At 40.8% G+C, this 17,565-nt stretch overlaps 1 protein-coding gene and 1 pseudogene across 1 annotated transcript; both read left to right on the top strand.

The window, feature by feature from the left end:
• The window catches only part of LOC102816702, a 2,692-nt pseudogene extending 1,566 nt beyond the window's left edge, over positions 1-1,126 (top strand).
• A 1,649-nt stretch (positions 1,127-2,775) lies between these two features.
• On the top strand, positions 2,776-10,188 carry NANP (N-acetylneuraminic acid phosphatase). The gene is made up of 2 exons (XM_006860674.1): positions 2,776-2,865; positions 9,532-10,188. Exons 1-2 carry the CDS (start codon positions 2,776-2,778, stop codon positions 10,186-10,188), a joined length of 747 nt encoding a protein of 248 aa, XP_006860736.1.
• Positions 10,189-17,565: the final 7,377 nt, after the last annotated feature.

The raw sequence follows: 17,565 nt of genomic DNA, 5'->3' as shown, positions 1-17,565 counted from the left end.
ATCTCTAACACCATTTCTATCACCAAGGCCATTATTTTCCAACTACTAATCCTTCCTTTTTGTTTTCATCCTTCACATTCCAATCACCAGTAATTATCAATACACCTTGATTGCATGTTTGATCAATTTAATACTTAAGAATGTGGTAGAATTCTTCAATTTCATCATCACGGACTTTAGTGGTTGGTGCATAAATTTTAATAGTGGTATTAACTGCTCTTCATTGTAAGCGTATGGATAGTATCTTATCATAGACAGCATTGTACTTCAAGATAGATCTTAAAACGTAATCTTTGATGTTTGTCGTTACCATAGTAAACCATATGATTGTCAGATTCAAAATGGCCAATAGACTTCTGGAAAGATCACGGACCCTCTAAAACAAAGGTAAAAGAGAGGAAATAAAATAGAGATGAAAATTCTGGCACCAAGAGCTTCAGAAGAAAGGTTAGAGGGGTGGATGAAGTGCTTGGCAGGAGGAAAGGCAGAGGTGGCAAGAGAGGGACACTGGTCTTTCTAGCCAGCGCCGAGCGGTGGTTATCTCCCAGGACAACTGGCACAAGCTCCACAAGACTGGGGGCAAGAGAAAGCCCTACCACAAGAAGCGGAAGCTGCCAACACTAAGATTGGCCCCCGCCGCATACACACAGTACGTGTTAGAGGAGGCAACAGGAAGTACCGGGACCTGAGGCTGGATGTGGGGACCTTCTCCTGGGGTTCTGAGTGTTGTACCCGGAGAACAAGGATCATCGATGTTGTCTACAATGCGTCCAATAATGAGCTGGTCCGCACTAAGACACTAGTGAAGAACTGCATCGTGCTCGTTGACAGCACACCGTACTGGCCTCTGGGCGGCAAGAAGGGAGCCAAACTGACTCCTGAAGAGAAAGAGATATTAAACAAAAAGCGATAAAAAAAAAAAATTTTTTTTTCAGAAAAAAATAACGATGAAAGGAAAAAGAATGCAAAAATCAGCAGTCTTTTGGAGGAGCAGTTCCATCAGGGCAAGCTTCTTGCATGTATCGCTACAAGACCAGGCCAGTGTGGCCTAGCAGATGGCTATGTTCTAGAGGGCAAGGAGTTGGAGTTCTACCTGAGGAAAATCAAGGCCCGGAAAGGCAAATGAAACCTCCTCCCTCACATCCCGGGACATGCATTAAAGGTGTTTATTCTATTCAAAAGAAAAAAAAGAGAGGGACACTGACTGTTAAAAGGCTGGCCAGACAGCTCCACAATCTTGTGAGCAGCTTTGATGGTTAACAGAGGCCAGGCATTAGCCAGGGCATTGTAAAAGGTGCAATTTCGACTTTCCCCCCATGCTCCCTTGGTGATCAAAAGTGTGGCCAGTGCCCACCCTCATCCACCCCCAGTGCAGATCCTGCTCTCCAAGCGTTCATAGCCATGTGGGTGGGGGCCACGTCACAGACTGCGCTGCTTTGGTGTGACATTTTGGTGCTTGGATTCCGGTGGGCTTGGCTCCAGACCTACAAAATCCGCAAAGTCACCAGATCAGCATTTAACTAGAAACCCTACCCCCAACCTCCCTGTCTTAACAGTCACTGAAACCAGCTCCATCAAGGGCCCCCATGAATTATATGACATATATAAAACTCTGAAAGAAAAAGATTGCCAACCAAGAATCATATACCCAGAAAAGCTGCCCCTTAAATAGTACAGCAAAATTAAGAAATTTTCTGATAAACAAAAATTAAAGGAATTTTTAAAGACCAGACCAACTTTATTGAAAAATGCTAAAGTGTGTTCTTTGAAGTGAGAATAAACACCAGCAGCCAACAACTTGAGATCATCATTCATGACATCACCCAGACATGGGTGAAACTATTCATTTCCACAAATGCGTAAGTGATTAAACACTTTTCTGGGTCCTCACTCTGCATGGCTGAATTGGTTTTGTGTTACACTGGGCATGACACCTCGTACGGGAACACACTGACAGTGTATAGAGCAGAGCAGAACTATCCCACACCTTTCCAAGTCAGTAAATCTTTATGGAAGCTAACTGGCAGCAACATCCTTCCCATACCTCCAGAAACTGACTAAATCCAAGCACATAATCACGGTGCCACTAATGCTCTTCCGAATTAATATTGTTGTTAAGTGTCATCGAGTCTGTCCGAGTGATTCTGTAAACGGTTTCTGAGGAGGGGCTGGTGGGAATTGAACCACCGACCTTGCCTTGCGGTTTAAACCGACTTTGCAGTTCAGTGCTTATCCAACAGCGCCACAGCAGGACTCCAGACTGAAAATTTTGTTGTTAAGTGCCAGCGAGTCGATTTTGACCCATAGAGATCCTGTATAGTGTTTCCGAGGAGCAGCTGGTGAGCTTGAACCGCATTAATCCACAGGGGCACACCACCAGGACTCCAGACCTGGGAGCAAACTAGGCCTTCAAATGGCTAGTTTGAAAACCATGTGCAGAGGTTGTTTGATTTGTTAAGTGCCTTAGTGAGGCTGTAAATCTTTACGGGAACTTTTATTTTGCTCTTACGGAGACAGCTGGTAGTTTCGAACTGCTGTCCATGAGGTTAGCAGCCCAACTCGTAACCACTATGCTACCAGAGATGCTAGCGGAAGCCACCTGACGGGTATAGAGACAATCTTCGGGAGTTTCGCGGGATCTCGCGGGATCTCGCGGCTGTCTAACAGTATTACAGGCTATCCAGTGACTAGTCAGCGGAAGAGTTAGGTGACCTCTGACCTCGGCATGTATTTCCGGCACTCGCCTCCAAGTGCACTTGCGTGGACGGCTGCGCCATGGGATTGAGTAGGGTGCAGGCAGTTTTCTTTGATCTAGACAACACTCTCATCGATACTGCCGAGGCCAGTAGAAGCGGCATGTTGGAGGTAAAGTCCTAGCCTTCGCATCCTCCCTGGGGGCCTTTCTGCGCACTTCCCTTGCCTTTTGTCTCCCTCCGCCAGCTTCTGGCACAGGGGTAGGACGATTCCCGCTTACTTTACGCTAGTCTGGTTGCTAGATCGCTTCCAGAAACGCTGATCTCTTTGCGGCGTCCGGAGACTCTGGGCGCCTACTGCGCCAGCCCCAGAGCCGGAGGAGTAGGGCGCTGGGCAGTGAGCAATTTAATGGATTACCAGTGTAGGGCTACTGCCCTCCTCTGGAGAGCTGGATTCTAAAAGTTTATTCTAACGCCTTGGGGTCATAAAATTATCATGTTGTTGTTAAGTGCCGTCGAGTCGGTTCCAACTCTTAGAGATCCTGTAGAGGGCTTCCGAGGAGGCGCTAGTGGGTTTGAACCGCCGCCTTTGTGGTAAGCAGTCCAATGCTTATCCTATATAGTATTCCATTTTATTATTATTCCTTCAAAATTACCATGATTATTCAGAGAAGCAGCAGCGCCAGAGATGGGGGCATGGAGAGGGGGAGCGGCTGAGGACTCTAGATTCATCAACTAAGAAGAGAAGGACTAAGAACTGGTGGCCAGGAGCAGACTTGCAGAATGTGCCCTTTGGAGATGTAATTTATTATATAAGCCTGAGTGGGTTTTTTTGTTTGTGTGTTTTTTTTAAAAAGCTAAAGTGGATAGAGAGAAATACTTTTAACTCATGGTATATGGAGGGGATTATAATCAATGTAATGAAACAAGTTATATGAATTGTTGATTGTGAAACTGATGATTTGCCCTGTAAACTTTCACTCAATCCACAATAAAAACCTTAAAAAAAAAAAAAAAAAATTACCATGAGTTGCCCACAAAGTAGAACATCACATCCCAAAACATCACCAGCTGACTTTTAGCCATGACAGGTCAGGATGAGTACCCGCATCAGACTCTCCGTGATTGACCTCTCTATAGGGTTGTCTCTTCACCTTGTGTTGTTCAGCGCAACTGAGTTGTCATGCCTGACATACAGCCGGTTTCAGAATCAACTCCAGAGGATTTTCTCCACGGAAATATCCCAAGAGGCCGCCCTACTGTGTGTGTGTGCAACCCTTAGTAGAGCTCAGAGAGGACACTTAAAGCAAAAGTGTGTGCTACTCAGAGCTCCTCAATCCCTTGGCCCACCCCTGCTTTTTCCCCTCCAACCTCACCATCAAGGAAAACACTTTCAAAAGCTAATTCTAAGAACTCCAAATGCCCCAACGGTCTTGGTACATTCCCCTCAGATTGCATCTTCAGGAGTGTCTAGAAACATAAAAAAGCCTCCTTTAGTACCTTTCTTCCTCGACAAGATGTTGTTTGTCTCTTTTTACAGCCATGTGTTGTTGTTGTTAAGTGCCGTCAAGTATGTTCTGATCCATATAGGGTTTCTGAGCAGCAGTTGCCATATAGGGTTTCTGAGCAGCAGTTGGTGAGTTTGAAATGTGACCCACAGCCTCACATTTATTCCTAAACTTATTGCAATCTAGATTCTGTTTTTGGCACTCAAGTGAAATGAGCTTGCCAGGTCATTAAAAGTAAAAAATCCACTGTTTGTCAAGTCACTTCTGACTTACAGTAACTCTCTATGGGGCTCTCAAGACTATATCTTTATGGGAGCAGATCCAACACAACCAAACTCACTGCCATCTAGTCAGCTGACTCATAAGGACCCTGTTTAGGGTTTCCCAGCATAGTGGTTATGAATCGGGCTGCGAACCTTAAGGTTAGCTGTTGCACAGGAGAAAGATGAGTCTGTCTGCTCCAGTAAATATTTACAGTCTCGGAAACCTCTGCTTTGTCCTAAGTAGGGTCTCTGAGTCGGAATCAGCTTGACAGCAGTGGGTTTTTTGTTTTATTTTCATTTGTTTTGTTTTGGCCTCAGTAACACTGCCTGCCTTATGCTACATTGTCTACAGAACATTTTTACCTGTGTATTCTGAGCCACTCAAGTCCGGTGTGTTGTAGTTAAATTTTTGTTATCTTTATGATGTAGGCCAAAAGTTTCACGTTTTAAGATTCACTTGGTTTGAGTTTAAACCACAGTTCTCCTAGCTGAAAACACCTGAGCAAGTGACTTAACCACTCTACCTTAAATCCTGCTTACAAAACTTGAATTAATATTACTCTTCAAGGACCCTTACCCACTTATCCACTACCATCAAGTCCATTCTGCCTCAACAACCCTCTAAGTCAGAGTAGAACTGCCCCATAGGATTTCCAAGCTTAAAGATCTTTATAGGAGCTGGCTGCTACATCTTTCTTTGGAGGAGCAGTTGGTGAGTTTGAACCACCAACCTTTAGTTTAGCAACCAAATGCTTTAACCACTGTTAAATACTACTCAGGGCTTCTGTGATCCTAGCGGGTAGGTTTCATAGAATGCATTGGAAACATAGACTCCATTGTCACTCAACGAGTTGGACTACCCTACACTCTGGCACCCTATCCATTCTGCTTTTTAACACATTAGTCGTATTTCTTGCATGTCCAGCATCCTTCTATTAGTAAAAACTGGCTTTATATCTGGTATTTTGCCATGGTTTTCTTATCTCTAGGCTTGCCACTTCCAATTCATCTTCCATATTCCTGTCATAGTAATGTTTCTAAAACATACAGATCAGATTGTATTTTTCCTAGGTCTTTACAACCTCACTGTCAGATAGTATTACAATTAATTTTGTAACTCACATGACTGCAATTATATGGTAAGCTTCTTGAAGGCACAAACTTTAAGTTTTACACACATCATGTAGAATGAAAGCTTTGTTGTTGCTGTTAAGTGCCGTCGAGTCAGTTCCAAACCATAGCGACCTATACCCTCTGCAGGTATAAGGCTTCCGATGAGCGGCTGGTGAGCTTGAACCGCTTACCTTGCAGCTCAGACTGACTTTGCAGTCCAGCGCATTAATTCACAGCACCACACCAGGGCTCAGGAATGAATGCTGAATGGATAGAAATTCTGGTTTCCAAAGGTATGAATAATTTCTTTTATAAGAATAAGCACAAGGCTGATCCCAGTGAGTTGGAGGTTAAAGGTATCCCAATTGTTCGGTCTCTCCAATACGTTGTTGTTAAGTGCTGTAGAGTCTGGTTCCAACCCATAGCGACCTCATAGGGTTTCCGAGGAGTAGCTGGTGAACTTGAACTGCCAGGCCTCTAGGTTAAAGTGGACTTTGCCGCCCAGCGCACTAACCAACAGCGCCACACCAGGACTGTTTCCAGCACATTATGCCCTCCATATTCCTTGACTCCTCCTTTCCCTCAAGTCCCGGGATTTTGCAGAATGCTACAACATCTCACAAAATTCACAGTTGTCAAAAGAAATGGCTCGGAAATTTGGAGGCTGGCAAGTTCCAAGTCTGTAGTTCAGAGATCACTCTGGAGGAATCTTATCACCTACATAGCCTCAGGAGCTGAGGAACCCAGATTAGTAGATTAGACAACAGGCGGTGATGCACGAAGTTGCAGGAGTTGGTGAATCAGGTCAGGTGATAGACCAAAAGTTCCACAAACTAGAGATTAGATGTTAAGAGTCAAATGCAAGATCCAGAGCAAGATTTTCCAAAACAGTCTTACAAATTGGAGTCAGACCATGATCCCAAGGGAAACTACGGGTGGTGACTTGAGTCACACCCTCTGGGGCATTCTTTTTTTTTTTTTTTTAAGTTTTTATTGTGAACTGAGTGATAGTTTACATGGAGAACATCGGTTTTACAGTAATCATTTCACTGCAATGATTACAGTCTCCTCCGTGCATCATCATTCAACACTATTTGCTTCTGTTCCTTCTGTTTTTGTTTTGTTTTGTTTTTGGGGCAGGGGGATGTGTACCAAAATACTCAGGAATATATAACAATTTAAACCACCAAAGGGCACATTCTGTAAGCCTGCTTCCTGGCCACCAGCACTTAGTCTTTCTTATTCCATGAGTCTAGAGTCCTCGGCTGCTCTCTCTCTCCATGGCCTCATCTCTGCCGTCCCTGCTTCTCTAGATTGGGTCCCACATTCTGCTTGTGCTCTTCCCTCTTGATGGCCCTAGGGTCCTCTGTTTCTATATGAGATACGATTAATTACTCCCTCGTTTTTGTTACAAAACTTCTACCTTTACAGTTGTGACAGTCGCAATTAGTCATGGTCTTATCCCCATCTCTTTTCGCCAAACCCATCTAGACAAGATGAAAACTATTTAGAGGGGACTCTACCTTCCCCCCCCCACATTCTTGTGTGGTTGTTGTTGTTCATTTTTATTGTGATCAATGGGCATTCTTAATACTTAGATGCACTGTAACCTTTACTCCTTGTTGTTGCTGTTGTTAAGTGCCTTTGAGTCAGTTCTGACACAGAGCGACCCTGTACAGGGTTTCCAAGGAGCAGCTGGTAACTGAACCACTGACCTTGTTTGCAGCATGTCCTATAGTGCCATACCAGAAGTTCTGTTGTTGATAGGTGCCATCAAGTCAGTACCAACTCATAGTGACCTTATACACAACAGAATGAAACACTGCCCGGTCCTGGCCTCCCCTCACAATTGTTGCCACGCTTGAGTGCATAGATGCTGCCACTTTGCCAGTCCATCTCACTGGGGGTCTTCCTCTTTTTCTCTGACCCTCCACCTTACTAAACTTGATTTCCCTCTCCAGCGACTGGTCCCTCCTGACAATATGCCCTGAGTATGAGAGACGACGTTTGGCCATCCTAGTGTCCAAGGAGTACTCTGGCTGCACTTCTTCCAACACAGATCTGTTGGTTCTTTTGGCAGCCCATGGTACTTTCAATATTTCCTCCAACACCCGTAACTCAAATGCATCAATTCTTCTACAGTCTTCCTTATTCACTGTCCAACTTTCGCATGCAAATGAGCTTATTGAAAATACCTTGGCTTGGGTCAGGCATACCTTAGTCCTCAAGCTGACATCTTTGCTCTTCAACACTTTAAAAAGGTCTTGTGCAGTACATTTGCTTAATGCAATATGTCGTTTGATTTCTTGGCTGCTGCTTCCATGAGTGTTGATCCAAGAAGAATGAAGTCCTTGACAACTTCAATTTTTTCTCTGTTGATTAAAAATGTTGTAAATTGATCCATTGGTGAGGATTTTTGTTTTCTTTACAGTGAGATGCAATCCATACTGAAAGCTCTGCTCTTTGATCTTCATCAGTAAATGTTTTAAGTCCTCTTCACTTTCAGCAAGCAAGGTTGTATCATCTGTATATTGCAGGTTGTTAATGAGTCTTCCTCCAATCTTGATACCACATTTTTCTTCGTATAACCCAACTTCTCAGATTATTTGCTCAGGATACAAGTTGAATAAGTATGGTGAAAAAATACAACCTTGTCGCACACCTTTTCTGATTTTAAACCGTTTAATTCATTGTTCCCATGTTCTGTTTGAACAACTGCCTCTTGGTCTCTGTACAGGTTCCTCATGAGCACAATTAAGTGTTCCGGAATACTTATACCTCGCAATGTTGTCCATAGCTTGTCATGATCCACATAATCAAAGGCCTTTGAGTAGTGAATAAAGCACAAGTAAAATGTAGAAATTTGTAGAATGGCCATAATAAATAATTAACTGCCTGCACCAAACTTTTAGTATAAATTGATTGTACTACTGCTCTTCTTTTCAAATATAAGTATCTTATGAAACAGGATTGTGTGTTTACACTTTACTATACAAGGAACCCTTTATCAGGTAAGAAAACACCACTTATGAATGTGACCTAGTTAGAAATAACATTGTACCTTTCTTATATCATTCTGAAAGGAGAATGAAAGAAGAGAAAGGTTTAACCACTGCCTTTGCTCGGAGAGATGAGATTATAGTCTAACTATATAGATCACGTTTAGTGTTTGTTTTGTTGGGTTTTTTTTAAATCATATGGGAAAGTTGTTTCTTTTCACCCTCTTCAGTCCTGTTTTCTTGTGTAACTACCTACTGCGCTTTTAAGATTGTTGTTGTTAATTGCTGTCATTACAGCCATATTTATAAAAAACTGTGTAATGCGCAATGAATTGCAGTTTTAAATACGTTGGCCAGGTTAGGCCTAATTAAAATGGTATTTGAGCAAAGACTTGAGCTACAAAATAACAGGACTGCTGATGCTAGGAGTCTGCATGTAGGCGGTCCTATCATGTGAGCATGTATTCTTTTTATTATTATTAAAATATACACATCAAAACATTTACCAGTACATTTCCACTTTTGCATAGTTGAGAAAAGTTTAGACAAATTAGCGTTCTTATTTCTGGGAAGAGAATAAATAAAGTTGTCTATAATTTTACATGTTTTATAAAATGTGTTTTATTTTCATGTCTTGACAAGAGTGAGAGATAGTAGATTTAAACTGCTGAATAAAGGCTTTTTATTAGATGTGTATGAAGGATATTCTTAGACTAGAAATGGTAAAACAAAGAAATAATAATGAGTTATCTAGAGAGGTTACGGGATCTTCATTTTGGTGTTCTCTAAAAATAAGGTCAGTTTCTACCAGAAATGGTATAGCAATAGAGTTACTTTAAGGCCAAGAAGTGGAATTAGAATCTTTTAACTGCTTTATGCACTAGGGTCACAGCTTCTCAGGACATGTCCATTAAAAATGTGAAATGTACTAATGGAGTTATTTTCCTTTATTTAGGTGGTAAAGCTCTTACAATCAAAATACCATTACAAAGAAGAAGCTAAAATCATCTGTGATAAAGTTCAAGTTAAACTCAGCAAGGAATATTTTTATCCTTCCAATACATGTGTTACTGATCTAAGGACTTCACATTGGGAAGAAGCTATCCAGGAAACAAAGGGTGGTGTGGCCAATAGAAAATTAGCCGAAGAATGTTATTTTCTATGGAAATCTACACGTTTACAGCACATGACGCTGGCAGAAGATGTAAAAGCCATGCTCACTGAACTTCGAAAGGAGGTCCGCCTATTGCTATTAACGAATGGAGACAGACAGACTCAGAGGGAGAAGATTGAGGCTTGTGCCTGTCAGTCCTATTTTGATGCTATTGTTGTAGGTGGAGAGCAGAAAGAGGAGAAGCCATCACCGTCCATATTTTACTACTGCTGTGAGCTCCTTGAATTGCAACCAGGAGACTGTGTGATGGTTGGTGACACACTGGAAACCGATATACAAGGAGGCCTCAATGCAGGATTAAAAGCAACAGTCTGGATAAATAAAAACAGAATAGTTCCTCAGAAGTCATCTCCTATTCCCCATTATATAATTTCTTCTGTGTTAGACTTACCTGCTATCTTACAAAATATAGACTGCCCAGTCAATGTGTCAATTTAAAGTACCCAAAAGGGCATAGTTAATCATTTTTAAATCAAATTACAGGGTGCAAAGTAAGAAAAATTAAGACATCCCGTAAACTGTAGCCCAATTTGATAATTTTTCTTTTATAAAATTATTTCATAGCCATTATTAGAAGGGTCCTCACAACCCTATTACTTTAATTTTTGACAACCAACAATTGGTTGGTTTTTATATCTGAAAATCTGGTTAACTTGTGCACTAGTCCAGAAAACATGAAAAATATTTTTTGTTAGTTTATGATTTTAAACTTTTATTCATTTTTAGCAGATACTAAGCAAGATAGCTTGCACGTGGGTGTACAAACATAGATTTTATGTTCTGGCTTAAAAGTTGTTAGGGACCATTGAGTTGACTCTTACTCATAGTGACCATATGTGCCAGCCTCAAAAGCCTAAGCCTGTTGCTCGAGCTACTGTGTCAGTCTGTCTCATTGAGGGTCTCTCCCTTTTTCATTGACCCTCACTTTAGTAAGCAGATGTCCTTCTCCAGGGATTGGCTCCTTCTGATGTCCCAAGTCTCACCATCCTTGCCTCTAAGGAACATTTGGACTATACTTCCTCCAAGACTTGTTCTTTTGGCAGTCCTTGGTATGTTCAATGGTCTTTATTAGAACCGAAATTCACATGTATCGGTTCTTCTTTGGACTTCCTTTTTCATTGTGCAACGTTTGCATATGAGATGATTGAAAATACCATGACTTGGGTCAGATGAACCTTAATCATCAAAGTGACATCTTTACCTTATAAGATTTTAAAGAGTTCTTTTCGTGCATATTTGCCCAGTGCAAACATTGATTTCTTGACTGCAGCATCCATGGATGTTAATTATTGATCCAAGTAGAATAAAACCCTTGACGGCTTCAATGTCTTCACTATTCATCATCATGTTTATGGATCCAGTAGTGAGGACTTTGACTTTCTTCATGTTCATTTTAAAATACTTAAGATATGTACATTGTTTTATTGTTAATTAGATATGTACATTGTTTTATTGTTAAGTACCATTGAGTCAGTTCCCATCCATAGCAACCCTCTGCACAACAGAACGAAACACTACCCAATCCTGTGCCATCCTCACAGTTGTTACATTTAAGCCCACTGCTGCTGACACTGTGTCAATCCATCTGGTTGGGGCCTTTCCTCTTTTTCTCTTACCAAGCATAATTCCCTCCTTCAGGGATATACTTAGATATATGTTGTCAAGTGCCATCGAGCCAGTTTGGATGCATACTGACATTGTATAGGGTTTCCAAGAAGTAGTAGTTAATGGGTTTTAAACCACCAACTTTGTGACTAGCAGTCCAGTGCTTACCCTATAGCACCACACCAGAACTCCAAACAGATAACGTTGTTGTTAAAGTGCCGTAGAGTTGGTTCCAACTCATAGTGACCCTGTATAGGGCTTTCAAGGAGCAGCTGATAGGTTTGAACTGCTGACCTTGTGGTTAGCAGCCCAGTGTTTATCCTACAGCACCCACGTTAGGAGTCAGATATATAGTAGAGGTTTATTAAAGGAATCTGGTTAATATGAATGTAAGTACTAAGTCACATGTAAATCTAAGCATTTTATACTTAAATTCTGTTTCCTTTTTTAAAAACGTATAAGCCATTTTTTGCCTACTTTGAAAATATACTCTAATTAGAATTTAAGGAACTCTGGTAGCGTAGTGGTAACCACTACGAGTCCGGCTGCTAGCCTCAAGGTCAGCAATTTGAAACAATCTGGTTTCATGGGAGAAAGATGAAGCTTTATGCTCCTGTAAAAATTTGCAGCCTTGGAAACGCGATTTAGAGTGGCTATTAGTCTGAACCAATTCCACGGCACAGTACCTTAAGAATTTAACTTTTCTACATGATCTTTTTTTAAAAAAAAAAAATCTTGAAATGAGCATATACTCCTTTTCTGTGATACTCTTGACATCTTTATAAAATGAGTTTATAGCTTCCTGGTAGTTTTACATACTATGAATGTTTCTGCTTCATTCTCTTAAGTTTACAGTGAGGTTAAGGGAAATACACTGTCTTGCTGATGGTAGGTACAAGCCAGATGGCACCAGAAGTAATTTTGTTCTGTAGATTCATAAATTGTTTTCACAATTTGTATTCTCTACTGTACAATAAAGCATTGTATTGTAATGCAATATTACATTCTATTTATACTCTTCCATAGGGAAGAAGTTTGTGGTTTTGTACCTTGTGAGGAGTCCCGGTGTGGCGCTAGGGGTTAAAGCGCTGCTGGACTGCAAGGTCGGCTTAACCAGGGTCAGTGGTTCAAACTCACAAACTGCACCTTGGAAACCCTATACAGGGTTGCTATGAGTTGAAACTAACTCAACGGCACTTAACAACAACCTTCTGAGGGGAACACTTCAGGAAATTATGATGTAAAGAAATCTTGGAATAGATCTATAATTTGATTAGTAATGTATTTTTAAATAATCTTCCTTGAAAATAAAAAGATGATAATGATAGTGCTTTGTCATCTTTACTTTTCCATGGTTCAGTAGCCATCCCAAACACTAATTACTATGAGGCTGCGCTACAGTACACAGAATGGATCTTGTACTTGGAATATTGACACACACACACTTATGTGATCCCAAGCACATACTCACTGTCTCACATATTTGTCCAATGTATTGTGTCATTAATTTCTTGTATACTACATCCATGTATGTTGATTATGGATCAAAGTAGAATGAAAATAATTTAGATATTTTCCCCATTTATTGTGATGTTTGTTGGTCCAGTTGTGAAGATTTGCATTTTAGTTACGTTCATGTGTAATCCATACTAAAGGCTATAGTGTTTTATCAACTGATTCAAGCCATCTTCATTATTAACAAGTAAAGTTGTATTTTTGCGTATTGCAGATTTGTTAATGAGTCTTCCTCTAATTCAGATGTTACATTCTCTATATAGCCAAGTTTCTTGGATTGTGTTCAACATATGGATGATCAAGTGAGGTGAAAGGATACAACTCTACCGCACACCTTTTCCCTTTTGTTGTTGTTATGTGCCGTGGAGTCGGTTCCGACTCATAGCGACCCTGTACAGGGTTTCTGAGGCTGTAAATCTTAAAAGTCATTAGAGTTAAACAACCCTGACCCTTGTTCATATCTGAACTGGTTGCCCTGGCATATCACCATTGTGATTCCTTTTGGCTTTTCGTGCCTATAAATTTCCAATTTTTTTGGTGGCATGCATTCTTTAGTACATTCCCAATGAACTTAAGTAGGAGGTAAAATTTTTGACATTATAAAACTGCTTTTATAGTCTACTTTACTACCACTGAAAGTTTAATGGCCCACAGTGGCGTGCCTTGGAGTCGGTTCAGACTTACAGTGACCCTACAAAGGGTTTCTGAGACTAAATCTTTATGGCAGCAGAAAGCCTCATTTTTCTCCCATGGTACGGCCAGTAATTTTGAACTGCTAACCCTGAGTTTAGCAGCCCGACTTGTAACCACTATACTACCAGAGCTATTGTTAAATGTCATCGAGTCGATACCGACTCATAGCAACCCTATGCACAACAGAGTGAAACACTGCCAGGCCCTGGGCCAACCTCACAATCTTTGCTGTTTGAACCTGGTGATGCTGCCACTGTGCCAATCCATCTTGTTGGGGGTCTTCCTCTTTTTATCTGACCTTCCACATGACCAAACAATATGCATGCATATGAGGATAGTAAGGAAAACCATAGAATTGATGCACTTGAGTTACAGTGTTGGAGGACAATATTGGAAGTACCAGGGACTGCCAGAAGAACAACTAGATCTGTATTGGAGGAAGTACAGCCAGAGTGCTCCTTGGAAGCCAGGATGGCCAGACTTTGTCTTACATACTTCAGACATACCAGAGCTATAGTTAATGATATTTCTTTCAGAATTTCAAAAGCAGCGCCCTGTGGTCTTCTAGCAGCCATTTAGCTATATTGTTAAACTTTATTTTGTCATGATTATGTGCCTTGGCTATCATGTTCTCACAGTGTGTGCACAGGCCTCTGAAACCCTTTAAATCAAAAGTACGTCTTTCAGTTCTAGGAAATGTATTTCATTAATAATTGCCTTTCCTCCATTTTTTCTGCTTTCTCTTTCTAGAACTCCTGTTCAGACCTCATCCACTGACAAGCCAATCTGTTTGATCATTTCTGTCCTATTTTCCATCATTATTTTTTCCCACTTTCAACTTTATCTTCTAGTCTATTGATTTTTTTCTCTGCCTGTTAATCAGGGTATTTGTTGTTTTTTTTTAATTTCCAACAGCTTTGGTTTTGTTAGTATCTGTTTTCTTAGCATTCTTTTGAAATAATAGCCTTTTTTTTTTAATGTTTTATTGTGAATTATGTGATAGTTTACATGGGAGAACATTGGTTTTACATACATTCTGTTGTATATCTTCTCATTGCCACGGTTACAATCCCCTCCATGCAATCCTTCCCCCATACCCCTCAGGTCTTCAGCACACAGTCGCTCTGCCTCTCTGGATCTAAAGTCTCCAGCTGCTCCATTGCTCCACGTAATCATCTCTGGCTCCATTTCAGGTATCACTGCTTCTCTGATTAGGGTCCCGCTCTCTGCTCTTCTCCCTTGATGATCCTAGGGACCTCCGCTCCTAGACTGAAAAGTTAATCACTCCCCTCCTTGCTATGAAACGTCTACCTTTACATTTCCGACCATTACAATCAGTCCTGATAACAATTATTCACTATTGTATCACAAGAGACCCATCTGTATTTCATTGCATCAGCCCCGGCTAGTCAGATTGAATACTACTCACTGGAGATTCTACCTTCCTCCAGGCCCTCTGGATCTAGGTTCCCTCTTGAAAGCTTGTAAGCCAGTCACTTCTTGCCTTTGTAGCCTCCCACCCCCCAATGTCCAAGTTGCATATCCCTGTCTACTCTGTGTGTGGAGGGTGTGGGAATGATTCTTGCTGTTAGGACTTGTTCCCTCTTTTGAGTTAGTGCTTCCATAGGTGTAGGTCAAGTTCATCAAATTGTATGAGAATACTTCTTTTTTTTTTTTTTCCTCTTCTTTTCACTTGTGGTTGAGCTCTGAGCATCCAGTCATTGAAGCCAGGACAAGTGGGTATTATCTGCAAGTGTGGGTGTTCTTATGCATATGCCCTCTCTTCTTATCAGCTGGAGGCTTCACTCTCCACTCTAGTCCTCTGTGGCTATGTCACTGACTCTGAGCCCAAGAGTCCCCAGGTCTTGCCACACTGCTGGCCAACCAGATCTTCACCCGGGTTCACAGAAGTCTATTGAACATTGTAGGGCTTAGCTCACTGCTTCATTGCTGTTTTTCCCTCACTTCCCCTTATCGGTGTCGAGCGTGGTCACCAATCACAGCATGTATTCCCATTGAGTCTTAGTCTTGAAAGGGGGTTTGCACTGAGGGGACCCGACCACTTGCCTTGATGTTTCCTGGGCAAGCATGTTGCTTGTTCTTGTAGTAACAGTTGTTCTGCCTATGTTGTTTTATATTTTTCCTGTAGGTCTTTCTTTCAAGAAGTATCTTCTGTTCTTCTAGCCACTCCAGGTTGGTCTGCTTGTCCTTTCAAGTGGGAATTTCCCATCTCTGGAGATTTGGATGTGGTTCAGGCTTTTATGGATGAAATCTCTTTCTGGGGAGAAAAAAAAATGCTTTAAGATTTTAAGGACACCACTGAATTAAATATTTCTTCTAAGTTGCACAAATCCATGTATTGGGGTTTATTTTTTCACACTAAAGGAGGGGCAGCAATGCATTTAAGTTAGGTTGAGGGCAGTCAGTGGATCATTTGTATCTTGAACACTTTTGACCCTTTCCTTAATACAGCTCCCCCTTCTTTCTCAGAACCAAGCTATCTGGTGGCATCAAGGCACAAACCTTTGGGGGAGTTGCTGTGTAGCTCATCATTTCTCAACTTCTTCCCCACTACAGGCCAAGACTCTGTATTCTTAGGTATATTCAATCATTTGCCACTTAACCACATACTTTCTGGCTTCCAAAATTTGTTCTCATTGTTGCTAGGTTCTTGTGTGTTTATATAATTTGAGGTAGAAACAATATTAGAGGTGTAATTTCCATCTACTGCCTTAACTTGGAAGCTATTTTCTATTTTGTGTTCACTGTTACAGGTAGCTCATGGATATTACAACAGCTTGATAAACACTGTTCATTTGAGTTGGAAATTTATAGCACATTTGCAACTTACTTTTTATTCTTTGAATTTTAAAAAATCTTGTGTGCAGCTTATTTCATAAATGCTTGCCTAATTTCCTTTTTTTTTTTTAAGGCTTTTGTATATGGTATTCTTTGTCTTAAATCTCATTATGGTAGTGAGTCTCCTTATTGTCCTGTTTCTGAATTTTCACCATTGCTTGGACATGGACATTTATTTTGACTGAAACACTAGTACAGTTTTTTGACCGTATGTCATATGATCGTTTATGCTCTTAGATTTTTTTAAATATACTATTGGGTTACATTTATGTAAAGTATAAGGATGGAGATTTATTGGAAGAAGGTAAAAGAAAGCTTTTTGTAATAATAAAAATGCCTACTGAGGCTTCAGAAAGTTCATGGAAAAATTCCATTATCTTTCAATTCCAATTTTCTACATTTGAAAATTTTGATTGGGGTGTTACATTGGTCAGAATCCATTGAATTGTATACAAGTATATGTATATTTCTCCTCCACTCATTTGTGAGTTTGTCATACTGTGGTGGCTTGTGAGTTGCTGTGATTCCAGAAGCTATGCCACTGGTTTGTTTTGTTTTGTTTTTTTGTGTAAAGTTTTTAGTTTACACAATGGATTGGTAAAAGTTTACAGGGCAGACGATCAGTTTTATATTCAACAAATCATATACCTTGTGTCATTACAATGATTATAATCCCCTCCATGTACCATCAGTTACCAGTGTTTCTCTCTGTTCACTTTAGCTTTTTTTTATTAAACACTCAGGCATATATAATAATTTAAACAACCAAAGGGCACATTCTGCAAGTCTGCCTCCTGGAAACCATCTCTTAGTTCCCTCACTTCCCATGAATCTAGAGTCCTCAGCTGCTCCCTCTCTCCATGTCCCCATCTGCGCCTCCATCTCTGGTGTCTCTGCTTCTCTGGATAAGCTCTCTCATTCTGCTTGTGCTCTTCTCCCTTGATCCTAGGGTCCTTTGTTTCTGGACTGTAAGATTAACCACTCACCTGTTGTTGTTTTTAGCTTTCAGAATTATTTCCTTACCTTTGTTTTTGTTTTAATTTAAGGTTTTTATTGGGGATTGAGTGAAAGTTTACAGGGCACATCATCAGTTTCACATTCAACCATTCATATAACTTGTTTCATTACATTGATTATAATCCC

This window comes from Chrysochloris asiatica, unplaced genomic scaffold (assembly GCF_000296735.1).
Source record: "Chrysochloris asiatica unplaced genomic scaffold, ChrAsi1.0 scaffold00039, whole genome shotgun sequence".
NCBI classification, from domain to species: Eukaryota; Metazoa; Chordata; class Mammalia; order Afrosoricida; family Chrysochloridae; genus Chrysochloris; species Chrysochloris asiatica.
This window is presented reverse-complemented; position numbering and strand designations above follow the sequence as displayed.